Raw genomic sequence first — 19755 nt, 5'->3', positions numbered from 1 at the left:
TGTATAAGATCAGATTAAATGAGACTAAATATAAAATTTATAATCTTATCAGTCAGACTATATACACAGCTATGAATACAGTCTGAAAATAAATATAAGATCATTTTTAAAACTATACTGAGATTATTTGAATATTTAGTAATATCTTTTAATTTAGTAAATATCTCTACAGTATTTCAGTCTTTTATTATTAAAATACTGTATATATATATGAATGTCTTTATAGTAATATATCTGAATAATGTAATAATATACTTTATAAAGTAGAAAGAATACACTGAGTATATATAAACTATATTAAAGGTTTTAAATAGAACAGAACTGTATATTAAGCTTATAAAATACAACTTTAGTACTTACTAAATTAATTTTCTAGAATATATAACTACTGCAGATGATATTCAAATAAAATATTTATAAGTTAAGATTATTCTAATATAATTAAAGCTAACTAGTATTTATAAGATTCAGATCTTTCTAAGTTTTATAAATTTTTATAAATAATTTATCTTTGTATTTATAAAAATCTTCTTAACTCTTATAGACATGCTGAAGAGTGAAAATAAAAAGAAGTTATTTTATAAATAAAGAATGAAAAGATTATTAAGAGAAAAAAGCTGTGAGAATTTTCTTATCTTAGAAGCATATAAAATCTTTATAATATTAAAATAAATATTTATAAATATAGTGATACTCTATCACTTTAATCTCTTACTTTGAATTAGATTAAAGATAGATATCTTCTTCTGTACAATTTTAAAAATAGTTTTATAACTATAGTTAAATAAAAATTGAGTTTCAGTGATCTTTTTTTTATAAAAGATAAAATCTATAAAGATTAATTATAATATTTATAATTAAAAGCTTTTTATAATAGTGAAATTCTTTCATTACTAATACTACTACTTTAAAAGTCTTATAACAGTAATTACTATTAGAACTGATTATACCAGCTTATAATAATTTACTTTAATTAAGAAACTCTTATAGTAATAGATTTACTAAGCTCAGAAACTCAGTAAGTTTGAATTTAAAATAGAGTATATTAAGAGAATTAAAAACTCAGTGAATGAACTCTCTTCCAGATCTGACTATATTAAGAAGATTGAAGTAATAAATATAGAGAGCTTAGAGAAGATAGAAAAGCTTTACAGAATGCTTAAATTAAGTGTTATAAAGAGATTAATTAAAGAGTTTTTCAATTCTCTGTAAGAGAAGAGGAAGAAGAGAGAGAAGTCTGTGTAAGAAATCCCGCTTCTTATAGATTCTTTACCTCTATTTCTATCTCTCATGTAATCAATAGAGCTAGCAGCCCTTGACTATATATAACTATATAGACTGAAGTTCGCGACTACTATTCACAACTCAGCTTGAATACTATTATACATTTGATCTCTATATTTATCTTTCTACTGTGAATACTTCTAGTAGCTATCAGTACATATCATACCAAGCTGCAAACACTTGAATAATCGCCTGCAAGTACTTATTCTTACACTGGCTCTCAGACTATTGTATAATGCATAATGCATTACAATATACTCAGAGTTTTCATTTGAATTATAAAATGAGCATTCTATTGAATCAAATCTATTATCAAATCTTTGTATATAAGATTTGAAATAATCATATTCTAGTTTCAGCTGAATTATAGATGAGAATATTTTCTTTTTACACTTAATTAAACAAGATTTTCACTTGGGTTTTGTTGCAAATCTTGAATAATGTATACTCTTCTTTTATTTCTGCCAGCTTTCATTTCACTTGTTTAAACAAGATTCTTTTATCTTTCTCTTTATAAAAGATCAGAACACTGTTTTTTAAATAGATCTGCTTAATTCTGAACTCTTTTTTAGCAGCTAAATCAGTCAATTGATTATCATAAATGTTCATATGAGCAGAAACTTAGTGTAGATGAATTATCAGTTTTAATATTCTTCTCTTTTAAATTTTCGTAACAGAGTTTAAGATCAGTTCAAGATTCATTTAATTATTATGAATCTGACTATTTGTAAGTCTTTTTGAAGCAGCTTGACTATCACAGAATATTCATATCACTTTCAAAGTATTATTATTATTATTATTATTCTTCAATTATAGATGTATGCAGTCAGAGACTATGACATCTACCTGAGAACTTTCAGTTCTCAGGGTTTTGTCTATATCTGTAAGATTAACTATTATACATTCACTAATTTCAGATATGTAAAATCAGAAAATTCCAGCTCAGAATACAAAAACTGTTTACAAATTGCAGTATTTTAACATCTTCTGATACTTTGAAATCATTTGACAATATCATGACAAAAGAAAAGAGAACACAGTCTTAAAGATAGACATATTAAATAGATAGATAGAAAGGAATTGAAAGAAAAAGATAAAGTAAAAAGAGACTGTAATAAAACAAATTATTAAAAGATAGTATATAGCTGTTTTAACAGACTATATCTGATTGATTTCCTCCTCTTAATATTCAGATATTTCTGAATTTAGTCATTTTCTTGTAGCTGCTTAAGTTTCTGATAGAAAGTCTATTAAGTATTTAATTCCTGTCTCAGATGAGAATAAGAATCTCATATTTAATTGATTTAGATTATACTTCTCTTTCAATCTGACTCTGAGACTATTATATAATACATAGTGTATTATAATATACTCAGAATTCTCATTTGCATTGTAGAATAAGTATTCTATTGAATTAAATCTATCATCAAATCTTTGTATATAAGATTTGAAATAGTCATGTTCTAGTTTCAGCTGTATTATAGATGAGAATATTTTCTTTTTATATTTAATTAAACAAGATTTTCACTTAGATTTTATTTCAAATCTTGAATAATGTATACTCTTCTTTTGTTTCTACTAGCTTTCATTTCACTTATCTAAACAAGATTCTTTTATTTTTCTCTTTATAAAAGATGAGAATATAATTTTTTGAATATATCTGCTTAATTCTGAACTCTTTTTTACAGCTGAATCTAGACTGACCGTGTGACCGTGTCTGGAACCAGGATCAAACTTTACAGTTGTCACGTTGCCTAAAAGTATTACTGCTGGTCATGATTTGTGTTCATCACATTGATTTCAAATCCTGTTATTTCAAATATTAAAGATCTCAGATTCACTTTTCAAATAAAAATCTAGTCTCAGATAAAGAATATGTTTGAATTCTTAGTCACATTTTCATTCTGATTTCATTATTGAAAATGACATCAAATGAGATTATGAAATCATTTCTCACTTACATAATATCATAACATAGTGCTCATTTGTTGAAAATTCAACAGAGAGTGTTATCAAATATTATTACTTTTCTGAACACAGATCATAATTAATATCATTTTAATTAAAAAAAAAAAATGTAAAATACAAAAAATAACAAAAAAATAAAAAACAAAATAACAAGAAAAAATCACAACAAAAAAAAAAAAAAAAAAAAAAGAGAAAGAAAAAAAGAAGAGAAAGAAAAAAAGAGACAGAAAGAAAAAGAAAAATAAAAAAAAAAGAAAAGAAAAAGAAAAAAATAAAAAATAAAAATAAAAAAAAATCAAGATCACAGAGCTACAGTATCTCTAAAATACTCACTTCTCAGAGTCTTTGCAATGTTTATTATCAACTATGTATCTCTCACAGTGAGAGTAACATAGTCACAATGAGCTATTGTCTTAATATCATCTAATAAATAATCAGTATATATCTATATAGATGTGAATAATTAGAAAATATACACTTAAAAAGTGTGGCCAGGGTGAACTCTGCTGTCACTTGAATGACATTAAGAACAGAATACTGAAATTGATGATTTCTCTTATCAATTTCACAGACAAGGTGTGTGAAGATGATCTTAAGAAATATAAGATTTCCTGACTTCTGATAGAAACAGATCTCACAGAGAGACTCTATTTTCATTATATCAGAGACTGAGTATTATTAAAAAGCATTACTTCAATGCATATACACTTACTGCAGTGATTCACTCTCTGTACACATGACTGAGAGTTGCAGCTTTCTCACACTGCATGACTCTCCCTGGGATGCTGCCATCAGTTTACAACTCATGCAGCCTCTCAGTCCAGCATACACTGTGCATATGCAGCCCTGCATGCTGGGACTGTGTTGATCATTATGGCCTGATGTGGTACTTGCTTTTCACAGGCCATGTTTTGTTTAGTTGAGAGAGAGAGGAGACACAACTGCTGTTTTATTTAAAGAGAGATGAATAATTGAATCTGTAGAAGATAATTTAGTTTCTTCTGCATTTGAAATTTAATTAGTCTATACTCTTCAATTTGAGAGTTTCTGAGAGTGTTTTAATAGTTTTCATATCAGCTTGAAATTAGTGATTGATTGAAGAAGAGAAAAGAGAGAAGAAAGAAATAAGAATAACTTATCTTTATAATATAAAAACAGAGAATTGCTGCAATCATTTATTCTAGCAACAAAGATCTGTTTTCTGCATATATCTCTGATACAGATTATATGATAACTGTATACAAAGAATATCAACAGTGCATGTATTGAATGAAGATGATATTGCTATGCAACACTGTAGCTGTTTCTGTACATTGCTGAAAGCTGTTAATATTTTCTTTGAGTCTCTTTATATTTGATAAGTCAGTAATATATTTCAATGCACTCTCTCTTTCATCATCATTATTATTATTATTATCATCATCATCATCATCACTATTATTATTATCATTATCATTATCACTATCATTATCATCATTATTATCATTATCACTATTATTATATCATTTCTGACTGTCTCTTCTATCTTCACCTCTCTTCAACACTTATTAAAATCAATCATGTCATTTCTCTTCAAATATTCTGCAGTTCTGCAGATCATCAAGGCGCGTGAGCACTGTCACAGATTGAAGAGAGAGAAGAAGAAGATGTTTAAGTAAGAAGAGACAGATTGTAAGACATGTTATAATACCTTAAAGAGACTTCATAAGAAAGTAGAATGATAATGATTTTAAGTAATACTTCTGATAGATTTAGACTGAACTAAGTATAGAAATAATGTGAATGACATCACTCATGAGAGATTGAAGAAGAAGACAGTGAAGAGTCTTATACAGCAGCAGTGAGACTAGAAGAAGTTCTGAGAATAATTTGAGATCAAGATAAAGAGAGAGAGAGAGAAGAAGAGTGTTACTATAAATAAGTAATGATAGAAGAAGATTGAGAAGATGTTGAAGTAGAAGACAAAGAAGCTAAAACTGATAAGTTTTTTATTTATTGAAAGATAATGATTTTTGATAACACTTCTGTTCTCTAATTAATTAGCAGAAGCTGACAGAGAAGGAGAGAATTGAGGTCTTATTCAGGTCTCAAATGCACTTCATAATTCAGAACATTGAGAAGACAGCCCTGCTCTCTGAGTATGTCAATCTGCTTACTACTGAGATGAAACCCGAGACAGCAGACCAGAAAATGCAGGATTTTGAGATACAGGTTGACCTGACTAAGAGAGAGCAGTGAAAACCCTTCTCTGAGAAGACAGTGAAGAGAGATTTTGAGATGATTATCATCTCAGATGAGGAGAAGAAGAAGAAGAAGAAGAATAAGAAGTGAATTATGAAGAATGATAAGAAGAATCAGAAAGAGAAGAAAGATAATAAGTAGAAAAAATTTTTTTCTTTTTATATTAGTTAGTTATAAGTTCATAATTATTAATAATTGAAATTAATTTTGAGTTTTTAAAAATTATTGTACAAGTTGTAATCAAGTCAGGAACAATATATATATATATATATATATTTAACTATCATGATTTACAAATCACTATAATATATAAGTATCAACATTTTTTCAACATTGATATTTATAATATTAATATATTTTGAATAATATCATCTGATAATGTAATTTAGTAACACTCTCTTTCACAATATTAATATATTTCAAGAAATATGATAGAGATTAATTAAGATTATTTATTTACTTTTATACATTGATGATATTCAATCTGAGTTAGTACTAAAATTATAACTAAGCTAAGAAACAAGATTATTTTCTCTTATATTAATTCTTCTTACACACATCAGTGATCAGTTATTGAAAATAAATTATCATCTTTCTCAAATTATTATTATGTCTTCTGAATTCACTTCTTTCACTTCTTTTACTTCTATTGAAGATTCACAAACTCTTCAAGAAATCACTGTGAATCACAAAGTCTATATTGTTTATAATTCAACACAGAATGCTCTCTTTCAATTATAATGAATAATCACTTCATTCTTCACATCTGATTCCAGGTCATGAAATTTATGAAAAACTCAATACAAATATTGAGATGAACTATGAAATAATTATCAATAGATTACATTGCAGATTACTGAAGAGTTATCTCTCTGCTGCAATTACTGTAACTTTATTCAGAAATATTCATCATAAACTGATCATGACTCTGAAGAAATTTTCTGACATCTGAAGTCATCAGAATGCAGAGAATAAAAGAAAAATAATCAGAAAATTACTACTGAGCTGATAAGTTACTCTATCAGATAATAATTTTTGATAATACTAACTTTCTAATTTGAAGAAAATCATGTGAAAATGACCTTATATCAGTACTCTGATTCCACAACTCTTATCTGATAACTTCTGTGAATAATTACTTTGCATGTATATATCTCTGAATCTTTCTCTTTGATCAATTGAAAATCTCAAATTCTGAACACTTCTTCAAATGCTTAATTCAAATCTTCATATTTCACATTGATTCTGTCTTCAGTTCAATCTCAAGACACACTATAAAGTCAATATACAACATCTAGAATCAGAGTTGAAGAATCATTAAAGAGTATCTCTCACAGTGAATACATGAACTAGTACAAACAATCTTGCATTTATAAAAGTTATATGTTATTACATTGATGAGAACTGAACTTATTAAGAGACATTAATTGAATTTGAATCATTGATCAGTAGTCATACTGGGAATTATATGACAGAGATATTAATAACTGTGATTAAAAATGACTATTGAGATATTAGTTTCAGTCTTCTTACAATTACAACTGATAATACTGTGAATAACTACACTATGATGAAGAGCTTGAAGCAAAAATTGGCTTTGTATTTCTGAAATGATAAACAAGGTCATATTCTCTGCATTGCTCATGTGATTCAACTTATGATACAAACACTGATAAAGAATCTTAACATTGAGATGAAGAATAATGAGATAACTGGTTCTTGAGATGAGAATGAGATGAAAGTGATTACTCAAGTAACTTTTACATTCACTTTGTAAAAGATAATATTTTTTGATAACACTTTTTAATATTGCTTTTTAGTAATGCTTTTTGATAATACTACTGTTAATTTTGAATAGATTAACTAATAATTTAACTACTATAGATTTGAAACATTGCTAATGTGATTTGTATCTCTTCTAAATAATAATAATGATTTCATGATATTCAATAAATAAACAAATCAGTCACATCACTGAATATGATACAGAATGTTAGAACACAGTGAAGTTCAACATATAAGATAACTGTTCAGACTCTTCAATTGTGTCAGATGATTGATTATTGAGTGCAACACTCTGATCAGAAAAAGATTCAGATATTGAAACTTTCTGATATGAAGTGAACTCAGTTGAAATATGTGATTGATTTACTGCTTCAGTTTTATAAGATAATAAAGACAGTCTCAATCACTCATACATCAATGCTGCAGTCAGCCTGATGAGTGTATAACTGTTTATTTACTCATCTTGAGAAGCAGTTGAATCACTTAAAAAGAAATTCAGTCTGGAATGATGCTATAGCACAGACTATTATTGCTGTAAGAAATAAACTGGCATATTACTACAGCAAAATGAAACAATCTTTTGCAGAGTACTATGCTGTAGCAGCTCTACTAGATCTCTCTCATTATGTTAATATCTACACTTCTCAAGATTGAATAGAGGAGGAACAAGACTTATATATTAAATTAATCTGAGACTACTACAATGTCAACTATCAGAGATTTGAATAAGCAGATGTTTGAGATGTGAAGACAGTGGAATACAATTCTCTAGTAAGTAACAATCTTTGATAACACTTCATATCACATAGAACTATAATACTAACTTTGAAACAGAACTTGTATACATTGATTACAACTGAAAATCAGGCAAAACTATATACTTGTAAAACTGAATTTAACTGCTATCTTCAAGATGATCTGATAAATTTACACATCAAATCAATTCTAGAGTTATGAAAAATTGTTGAGAGTATATATTCAACTGTTACACTGATAATGTGTGATATTCTGATAATTTCATTGACAGAGATGAGAATGAAGTGAAAGTTCAACTCAAGTCAAGATATTTATCACTATTACTGAGAACAATTATAAGAAGAAACAATCAAGAAATGCATGATTATAAAACATAGAATTATCAGACAGTTTAATACCTCTGATCACAGTATATCAGAGAAGTGTAGTTTTCATAAGAAAGTGAAGAATAAACTTGTACAAGAATGTATTTAGTTGTTTCATGAGTGTTATCAATAATTGTTACCAAATTCTGATTATATAAGCAATCACTGAATGAACTGAATAGAACTGATTTTGATCTTCAGTCTCAGTCTCATTCTGATTTTGAATGAATGATCATCTTTCATAGTTTATCCTGAAAAATTACTCTCATTTCACTGTTCTTGAATTAAATCTGGTCATTTTTCACGCCATTTCTCTCAGAAATGGTTCATTTTCAAATTTTTTTGAGGCTTGGTCCTGGTGAGACTCATGCTAAGAAATGTATGAGACCAGACCAAATGGGACCAAATGTGAAATTCATGGTCCCGGCGGCCAGTCTAGCTGAATCAGTCAATTAATTGTCATGAATATTCATATGAGTAGAAACTTGTGTAGATAAAGTATCAGCTCTGATATTCTTCTCTTTGATTTTCAAACAGAGTTTAAGATCAGTTCAAGATTCATTGATTATATAGATCTGACTATTTCTAGTCTTTTAAAGCAGCTTGACTATAGAGAATATGTATATCTCTTTCAAACTATTTTCCTCTGTTTATAAGATTTTATTTCAATAAGGTTGAAAGCTTTCACTATTACAAATAGTTCAGCATCAAAGACTTTAGATTCACAGTCTAAATTTCAGAAATCTGAGATAAACTGATATTATCTCAGTATAAGCAATGTCTGTGTCTAATCTATTCAAATTTTCATTTTGAAGTTATCTGAATAAATCAGAATAGAGTCTTCTATATTAATTATACAAATTCCTTTTCAAATGCTGTTTATATTCTTTCTTCTTAGATAGTTCACTTATTTACAAGTCTATAAGAGATTCAAGCTTTTCTCTTCAGAGAGATATCTTCTCATGATCAACTTTTTCAATATTTAAAGAAGAAAATTGATTTTTAATCAGTGAGCATAGTCTGTACAGTTGAGAAGACATTTCCTTTGAAGAATTATTTTCATTTCAATCAAGAAGTCTATTTCAGTCCAGTTCATTTCCAGAGTTAATTAATGAAAATGAAGAAGAGACTCTTTCTCTGATTATATAATTTCAGCTCATCTTTATATCTCTCAGAGCATAGTTCATATAGGCCTTCTCAAATCTAATAGCAGGAGGAAAAATTGAAGCTTCAATTTTCATTGCTTTAATAGAAGATGATTTGAATACTCTCAGAATTCTTCTCAGAGCTCTGTTTTGCAGACTTTGAAAGAGTTCAGTGAAATTCCCTTGATTATTTCATAAAACTTGAACTTCATAATCAGCTGCTGAGGTAATACAAGCTATATATAACTGTTTCATAGCCTGGAAGAATAGACCTCTCTCTGTATTTGATAGTCTGATTATATTGTTCAATAGTCTTTCTATCTTGACAGTTCTTTGTTGAATGTGATATTTAAAATTCAACTTAGAGTTTAACCATACTTCTAATCATTTGACATTTACACTGGCTTTAATCTCTCTATTTAAAAGATTTAGAGATAGTTCTTTCTCATTGAATCTAGAAAAGAAATAAATTAACTCAGTTTTATTCATATCAAATTGCATTTGATTAATATCTGCTCTAATAAAGATTTCCTTTGCAGCTTTTTCAATCACTTTTAAATTCTCTTTGATAGTTTTTGAGCTGTAGACTAGGCCAATATCATTCATATAACTCAGAGATTGCACTATTCTCATATTTCTATTTTTGAATAGATATGCAGTGTATATTGCAAATAAAATGAATGAGATTGAAGATTCTTGTGATACTTCTATTTTTATCTCAGTCTTGTCTTGTTTCATTTCATCAAAGAAACTTTCAAAGTATTTTCTCTTTTATGAGATTTTATTTCAATAAGTTTGAAAGCTTTCACTATTGTAAATAGTTCAGTATCAAAGACTTCAGATTCACATCAACCGCTTCACCACGAACTCGCTCAATCTTTTGAATAAGAGCACGCTGATAGATTCATTGAAAAGCCCTCGATCATACAGGCATTTTGACCCCATCGCCAACCGCATATCCCGTGTGGTGGTGGAGTTATTCAGCCAAACATGAACCAGATATCATTCGAAACTCCTATGTGGGATTATCCCCTGTTCACCTCTATTACACCACAACCCCGGGCCAAATTGCCATACAAATTGTAAGATGAAGAGACCTAGTCATATGCATCAATCTTCTTGATTTGAAAGATTCTCAATCTGTAATTGTGAAGATATCTGAGAAGCAATCTTTGCAAAAACCCTGTCTATCTTTGATGTTTCAAAACATCAATGCCAAGTCTCACTCACATATCACTCTTCTCAATCTGGCTCATCTCTGGCAGAAAGATACAAAAAGATACCTTAGTAAAAGTATTAAGCATATAATTAACAGATATATTTAAAGTTCAATCTTCATATCTGTCTCTGATGTATCAAGACATTAATATCAAGTCTCACTTATGTATCATCTTATTCAACCTGGCCTATCTCTGACAGAAAGATATAAAAAGATATCTTATTAACAGTATTCAACATATATTCACCAGATAATGACAACTATAAAATCAGTATACTTCGAGATCTGACTGAGTCTTTGATCTCTGTACAGAGAGATATATTAAATCTAGTTTTAATATCTCAATATTCAATATACTCTGTAAGAGATTGAGAATAATAACACTAGATTTCTATTGAATTTAAGAATTAACTCTATATTAATATAATTATTGACAAAGTCTTCTATTTTAAGATATAAATAATCAGTTCCTCTACATCTCACTTATAATATTTATATTATTATATGGAAACAGACTTATATTCTCTATAATATTAAGACTCTGAAGAGAAAAAGTCTTGATAGAGAGTATATAGTAGTGTATATCTTAGCAGTTTCTATCTCATTCTTCTACAGCACTCAATGTAAAAAAAAAAGATCTTAGAATTAGTTGTTTACTTCTATTAAAAAAGTAAGATGTTTTTCTCTGAATTTTATACAATATTCTTATAAAGAATTAAAAATAGAGTTGTTTTCTATTATAATTTTACATTCTTTTAAGTAAGAATTACATTTTCAGTGACTGAAGAGCTTTTATTAATACTTAATTCTTTTTTATACTCTTTATTAACTGATTTGAGTTGCATACTTATTGTGTGAGAAGAGTTGAATGATTTAGAATAAAATTGAATAGTTTTAATCAATTTCTCTGCAAAAAATTAACTTATTTTTTGTCAGTTTTTCTCTCAAAAACTGTTATATTATGTGATTTATTATTAATTAATATCATACTTTCTCTCACTGTATCTTAAGAAAGAGATTGTAAAGATTTTATTGATTTATCTCCAAAATCAATTTTAGTTTATTAGATTCTCTTTAAAAATCTAATCTAGTTACTGAACTGATGTGAAAAATATCAGATGTTTTATATATAAAAGTCTTTCTGTAAGAGGCCTACGCCGAATAGATCAGTATGATATTGATAGGTCTTATATAACAAAGAGAAAAACATTAGAGAAGGAAAGAAAGAGAAAGTGTGAGAATCAGCAATCAGAGTAAATATTTATACATGTACATGATAATGTACACAGTGAAGCTTCAGAGCAGAGGAATAGAAATTCCATAGATTTTCAGCTGAGAATCAGTGACTGAGAATTAGAATGACAGAAATCTGTGAAGTGACTGAGAATTGAAACAGTAGAAATCTGTGAAGTGTAATGAAATAGTCTATATCATTGATCAGGCGCAGCCTGCCACATTAGTCCCCTCTTTTCAGAAGTGATATAGAATCGCGGGTACATAGTTCTCATCAGTCAAGGGCTGCTGTCTCAGATAATGTGAAGCTCAGAGTTCAGGTCAGGCAATTATAGCTGACTCATTTCATGAGATATTGTCAGTCACAGCCGCGGGGTCTCTTATCAAGAATATTCTTAATCTCTCACTCAAGCTCATTATCTTCTTCTATGATGCCTGGCAGCTGTTAGTCAGAAGTCAGTTAAGAAGGGAACAGATCAGTGACAGCATAGCAGAGTAAGCTTGTGTGAAAGATATTATGAATTTCTGATGATGTGTCAAGATGGTAGTTGTGACTATCTAGAACTTCTATCACTTTATACCTGACATAGTGGTAATCTAGTGTATAAGATGAATGTGTGATTTGTATATTCTTGAGATTCAATCACACAAGGTCTTCTATCTTGTACTGCTCTGTGAAATCTCATCAGATGTTAATTTAATCTTCTTGATCTTGTTTCACAGTTATCATGAAGGCCTCTGCTTAGTTACAGATATCTCAGAGCTTTATTACTATATTATCAGTGATCTCAATCAGACTGCAGAGATTGAGTGTGAACTGTATAATCTCTAGAAGATTCAACACTTTCATGTGATATCTGTATATAAGAAAGAACAGGCTTATATCTGTTGAAATAGAATCTTAACAGTTGATAGCAATCTCTGTATGTAGAAGAAGATCACATCAATTATCTTATAAGTGATTACAGAACTTACAAAGATAATTCTTTATAATCTGAATTATCTGTTTCAATGCATCATCAGTCTCAGAGTGATAGATAGTTAATAAACAGTGTATAATCTTGAAAACTTGACAGATTCTTGTTCAGAGAGCACTCACAAATTAATAATCTTAATCTGATATAATAGATCTCAGTAATTCATATATTTAATAAAATGAACTCTGTAAGAAGACTTCAGCAACTTATTTAATATTTATCTTATTACATGATTTCAATATTATATCTTTACTCAATCAGTTCATGATAATCAGAATGTTTCTATAATTCTTACTCTCAGAGAGATTAACAGTGAAGTCAATTATCACATCTTATCAGATTCTATTAGAAATATCAAGTGATTTTAGTAGATCTTTTCTACAGTTCTTTTACAAGATGATGAAAGAACAACAGTTACAGTTTCAGATAAAATATCTGATGCTATTTGATATCTCAGATTAGTAGAATTCTTAAGAGATTGTTCAGTACAGTTATTTACAGTCTGAATGATTGATTATATATGAATCATGCATCTCTTGTATTATTCAGGTGTATAAGAGTTCAGAGTGAGAGACTCAGTGTCATTCATGAAATCACAGAGTATTACTGTCATCTATTGAATATTCTGAGATATCAGTCTTTATATATAATTCTGAAGGAAATTGAGATGCTTCTTGTTATACTGCTTCAGTGAGGATTTGAAGAAGTTCATCAGCCTGAGCTACTATATACCACAGTTCATTCAGTGTAGAAGAAGTGAAGATATCAGTATTAGTTCAAAGAGAGAATGTTCTAATCAGAGCAGTGTGTATAGTGTTATGAATAATCTTATTATAATTAACTAATATCTTCAGATTCAAGAGTCAGTGTTCTCAATTCATTTAGCATGTGTCTGTCACATTAAACAGTATATCTTGTTCTCATTGTGAGAGTGCATCTGTCATCAAGTTCTGACTGCTGAGGTGATAGTATGTTATAAAATAAAAGTAGCTTAGAAACTCAGATTATCACATCTGTTATTCAGTGAGTTTACAGATAGTTATGAAGTATTTAACATTCTTATAATCTGTGATTATCTCAAATTCAGAAACACTTCAGAGTTCAGAGTCTTATTCTTCTAAACAGTATATAATCATGAGAAGTTTCTTATTATAGATCTTATAATTGCATTCAGCAGAACTCAGTTTCTTAGATATGAAGATGCATGATTATAAGACATGATCATTATCATATTGCAATATAGCTTCTTCTATGATATAGTCAGAGAAATCAGCTTCAACAACTGTCTTATGATCAGAATTGAATATTATCAGTAGAGAGGTATTAATGAATATCTTTTTTATCTGTGTAAATGCAGCTTCAGCATTCACTGATCATTGAAATACTGAGTCTTTCTTAGTAAGTTCTGAAAGTAATCTTGTAATATCTGAGAAGTTTCATATAAATCACTGATAGAAGTTAGTGAATGCAATGAAGCTTTATACATCTTTCACAGTACATGAAGCTTTTCATTTGAGAATGACAGAAATCTTCTCAGAATTCATTTGAATTCTCTTATCAGCTTCTATGATGAAACCTAAGTATTTAGTACTCTTAACTTTAAAATCACACTTGTTAATATCAATTGATAGTTCTACTTTTTATAGTCATTGTAATACTCTTTGCATATACTCTTACTACTCTTTTCTGAATTCATCAGTGAAGATGAGAATATCATCTAGATAAGCAGATACAAACTTATTAAGAAAATCTCAGAGTGCTCAGTTGATATACTTCTGAAATATACTGAGAATATTAGTCAGTTCAAAGAGTGTGACTACTCATTCAAAGAGATTATAACATATTCAGAATACTGTAAGCTATTTATCTCCTTTAGTGATACAAATCTTATGAAACACAGTGATAACATCTAACTTTGTAAATCATTGAGCTCATCTGATACATGCTAGAATTTCATTGATAAGAGATAAGAAATAATAATCTTTCTTTGTCAATCTGTTCAGATCTCAGTAGTTCACACAGAATCAGAGTTCTTTATCTGACTTCTTTGTAAAGAGAATAGAAGCTGCAGTGAAAGAGTTACTAATATATATAAATTTCTTATTTAACAGATCATTGAGTGTCTTCTGAAGAAGAAAAAGTTCATCTCAAGACATATTATAAAGAAGATTCTACAGTGGCTTGAAATTCTTATCATTCTTCTTTTCTATCTTGATACTGTGATTCACTTCTGAGTCTCATAAAGAAGATATATTCATAATGTTGTCTTATCAGAAGACATCTAGATATTCATGATATTATTAAGAGAGTTTTGTGTGAGAATCTATTATTGTAGTACAGAATAACTTTTCTAGAGCTTTCTTAATATTAGTCAGACTGATAGAATAGATTGATACATGATTCTACTGTTGATAATCTTATCAGCAGTTTTGATAATGACTTCTTTTTCAGAGTATTTTACATGTATTAGCAGAGATCTGTGTCAGATTCATGATCTTGTGAATATCATCTTCATGAATTCTATCATTGTTAGAAAATATCAAGCTTCTGTTTCAAGCATTTAATAAGATGTCTTATTCAGATAGTCAGACAAGTTCTAACATAAGATTATAATCAAGATTATCAACTTCATATGTATAGATATCTTCATGTTAATGTTCTCTCACATCTATGATTAACTTCATCATGTAACAGGTACAAATGTCTTTTGAATCATCAAATTCTGCAAGAAGTCAGGGTTTTGATAAGAGGATACACTGAAGATTATAATGTCTTATGACTGAAGATTTTATCATTGCATAGTAATATAGACCGCTGTCTATCATGACTTTCATATTATACATGTTATCAATCACAGTAGATACAAGAATTGCATTTATTGTTATTTTCTCTTTAAATTATTATCATCTGATCTCTTCAAGCTTCTGTTTATAAATTTGAACAGAAGTTAATCTTTTTCCTGTTTCATCAGAGCATTCTTGTAGTTATCTTCTGAATTCTTCTCTAATATAACATGGTTGATGCAGACAGACACTGATTCATTCTTTGAACAAGGAGATATATAGACTGATTGACAGTTGAAAGTAATATGCTCTGATCAGTTACAGTTAATGTACACTTCTTATTAATGTTGATCAGTGACTTCTTCAGAAGTGATCTCAGAGACTTAGAAGCCTGTTTGAATGATGAAGACTCTTGCTTATATATAGATATTTAAGTCTACTCAGTTTATAGCATCTGCATCATTGTTGTTATTTCTCAGCACAGGTGTATAAGTGACTGAAGTATTTCTCAGTGCAGGTGTGTAAATGTAATATCTTCTATCACTGTTCTATATACTCTTAAGCTTGATAAGACAGTTGTTCAATGTCTGAAGCTGTGTACAGAAATCTTCATAAGTCTGGTCTTTATCTATGCTTATAAGAGTCTGTAAGAGTTTGAAAGTTAATGTCTTCTTGAGCATGCTAATCTTTATTTAATTCTTTCAAGATTGATCACCTGCTTCTAGAATCTTGATATCAAAGTCAGGGATAAATGTTATAAGAGAAGTGTTTCTCTGTTAAATACTCTGTAATCAATCTAACACTTTCTGTTGCATAGCAGTGTCTTGGAACAGAACATCAAGATATTTAATGATATTGTCAGATGTTCACAATACTAGTTCACATGCTTTCATTCATGAATGAAACTTCTATTTCATGCAATTCTTCAATTATTCATTGATATATTAACCTTGATTGATTAATGAATCAATGATATCTTGATTCATACTCAGTTCTATAAGCATTTTCATTCTTCATGATGAGTAGAGAGTGAGATCAGAAGTATTGAAATATACAGAAGTATCTGAGCATTCTTTCAGTGCTTTTGTATTTAATTCTATAGATGCTGAAATTGCATGAGTTTCTTGTTGAATTAATTGTTAAATTTTCTTGTATTGAAGTTGTTAAGTTGCATGCATATCAGCTATCTGTTGCTGTTGTAATTTCAACATTGCTTAGAGTTACTGTGATATTACTTCTATACTTGTATTCAAGAGTTCTCTCATATTATCATTAGACATGTCATTTATTGAGTGTATAATATTTATGAAATCTTGAAGAAGTGTAATTATATAAATATCTCATACATCTGAATGTCAGAACTCTCAGGTCTTTCACTAATATTCTCTTGTAAAATATTATTACAGAGTCAGAGTGACTGATGAGCAAGCTTCTATCTGAGAACTCACTGTTCACTTAACTGTTTAACTGTTTCTCTATTTCTTACATGTTGTTACACATTCAGAATATCTCAATGAATAATCATTTCTAATAAGAAGATGATGTGTGAATAATCATTTCTAATAAGAAGACAATCAATATTTTTCTAGTGTAAGAGGCCTACACTGAATAGATCAGTATGATATTGATAGGTCTTATATAACAAAGAGAAAAATGTTAGAGAAGAAAAGAAAGAGAAAGTGTGGAAATCAGTGATCAGAGTGAATATTTATACGCATACACAGTGGTGTACGCGGTGGAGCTTCAGGGCGGAAGAATAGGAATTCCGTAGGTTTTCGGCCGAGGATCGGCGACCGAGAATCGGAATGGTAGGAATCTGTGGAGCGACCGAGAATTGAAACGGTAGAAATCTGTGAAGTGTAATGAAATAGTCTATATAATTGATCGGGCGCAGCCCGCCACACTTTCATTCTTCTTTTGAAACAGTCTGACCAGCTTTTCAATTGAAAATAGACTAATAAATCTCTCAAATTGAAACAGTCTTACTAACTTTTCATTTGAAAATAGACTGATAAATCTCTCAATTGAAACAGTCTGATCAACGTTTCATTGAGTGAGTAAAATAAGTTCAAAAATACTCTCAGTTAATATGAAAAAAGATGCTTTCTCAGATGCGATTTCTGAGATTGAAATTCTGAAGAGAAGAAAGAATTAAGAAATAGAGAAATAACAAGTTCTTGAAATATAGAAACTTAAAAAAGCAAGTAAAATTCTTGAAAAACAGTGTCTGAGTGAGAAGAATGAAGAAGTTCTGTTAATTCTTCATACTCAGGCTAGACAACTACAAGAGATGATCAAGTTCAAACTTGAAATTTAAAACACAGTTTAAAAAACATTGAAAACTTCTAGTATAATCACTGACTCTTTATCTTCTACTTCTTCTTCTTCTTCTTTGAATTAGAAGAAAATATATGCTCAAGCAGCAGAATCTGCAGTCTCTAAACCTGCTATCTCAAAATCTGCTTAAAATTCTGAGAAAACTGAGAAGAATGTTACTTGTACTTCTGTTAATAGAAAAGAAGAGAAAAAAATGCAAAAAGAGAAAAACTTTCAAATCTCCAGCAATAGAAGACTTATTTTTAAAGTCTCAAATCAGAAGATCTTACAGAGAAACAAGCTAAACTTAAATCTTATTTTCAGAATTAGAAATGAAATCAATCAGCAGTTCTTTTCTCAGTTAATGACTAATATTGAAGTGTAAAAATCAGTTATAACTTCAATTGAGCTATCTTTTTCAAAAATTTCACTATTCTAACTACAATGTCTGAATTCAGTGCAGAATTTCTCATTCAGAATGAGAATCTCTGAAAATCAGTAATAGAATCTTTGTTAAACACAACAATTTCATCTGAGAGTGATGAAAAGTAAGATAAATTCATTCTTTATAATATTTCAGTTGAAATTTTTGACTGTGAGAAAGAAATACAACTTCTCAAAAATGAATTAGAAGAATACAATTCTATTCAATTGAGAAAAGAGTCTATATAACTAAATTCAATTGAGTTTAGATAAAGTAGAAGAAATGTCTCTGTTCTAGTATATACAAAGATACTTATAGACTGGCCGCTGGGATCATGAATTTCACATTTGATCTCATTTGATCTGGTCTCATACATTTCTTGACGTGAGTCCCATCAGGACCAAGCCTTAAAAAATCTGAAAATAGACCATTTCTGAGACAAATGGCATGAAAAATGACTAGATTTAATTCAAGAACAGTGAAATGAGAGTAATTTCTCAGAATAAACTGTAAAAGATGATTATTCTTTCAAAATCAGAATGAGACTGAGACTGAAGATCAAATTCAGTCTCATTCAGTTCATTCAGTGATTGCTTATATAATTAGAATTTAGTAACAATTATTGATAACACTTATTTAAACAACTAAATACATTCTTGTGTAAGTTTATACTTCACTTTCTCATGAAAACTACACTTCTCTGATATACTGTGATCAGAGGTATTAAACTGTCTGATAATTCTATGTTTTATAATCATGAGTTTCTTGATTGTTTCTTCTTGTAATTGTTCTTAATGATAGTGATAAATATCTCAGCTTGAGTTGAACTTTCACTTCATTCTCATCTCTGTCAATGAAATTGTCAGAATATCACATATTATCAGTGCAACAGTTGAATATATACTCTTAACAATTTTTCATAACTCTAGAATTGATTTGATGCGTAAATTCATTGAATTATCTTGAAGATAGTAGTCAAATTCAGTTTTATAAGTATGTAGTTTTGCCTGATTTTCAGTTGCAATCAATGTATGCAAGTTCTGTTTCAAAGTTAGTATTATAGTTCTATGTAATATGAAGTATTATCAAAGATTGTTACTTACTAGAGAATAGTATTTCACTGTCTTCACATCTCTAACATCTGCTTGTTCAAATCTCTGATAGTTAGTATTATAGTAGTCTCAGACTAATTTAATATATAAGTCTCATTTCTCCTCTGTTCAATCTTGAGAAGTGTAGATATTAACTTAACAGAAGAA

General features: G+C 28.9%; 1 protein-coding gene across 1 annotated transcript; it reads left to right on the top strand.

Moving 5' to 3' along the window:
• Nucleotides 1–4811: 4811 nt before the first annotated feature.
• Nucleotides 4812–5490, top strand: BDBG_00615 (uncharacterized protein; the record flags this gene model as incomplete). Its single annotated transcript, XM_031719964.1, has 2 exons — nt 4812–4906; nt 5337–5490. 2 exons carry the CDS (start codon nt 4812–4814, stop codon nt 5488–5490), a joined length of 249 nt encoding a protein of 82 aa, XP_031575918.1.
• Between the last annotated feature and the right edge of the window lie 14265 nt (nt 5491–19755).

The sequence above is a fragment of the Blastomyces gilchristii genome (assembly GCF_000003855.2).
Source record: "Blastomyces gilchristii SLH14081 genomic scaffold supercont1.1, whole genome shotgun sequence".
Lineage (NCBI taxonomy): Eukaryota > Fungi > Ascomycota > Eurotiomycetes > Onygenales > Ajellomycetaceae > Blastomyces > Blastomyces gilchristii.
Note: the sequence above shows the minus strand (reverse complement) of the source record. Positions and strands in the feature narration are given on the sequence as shown.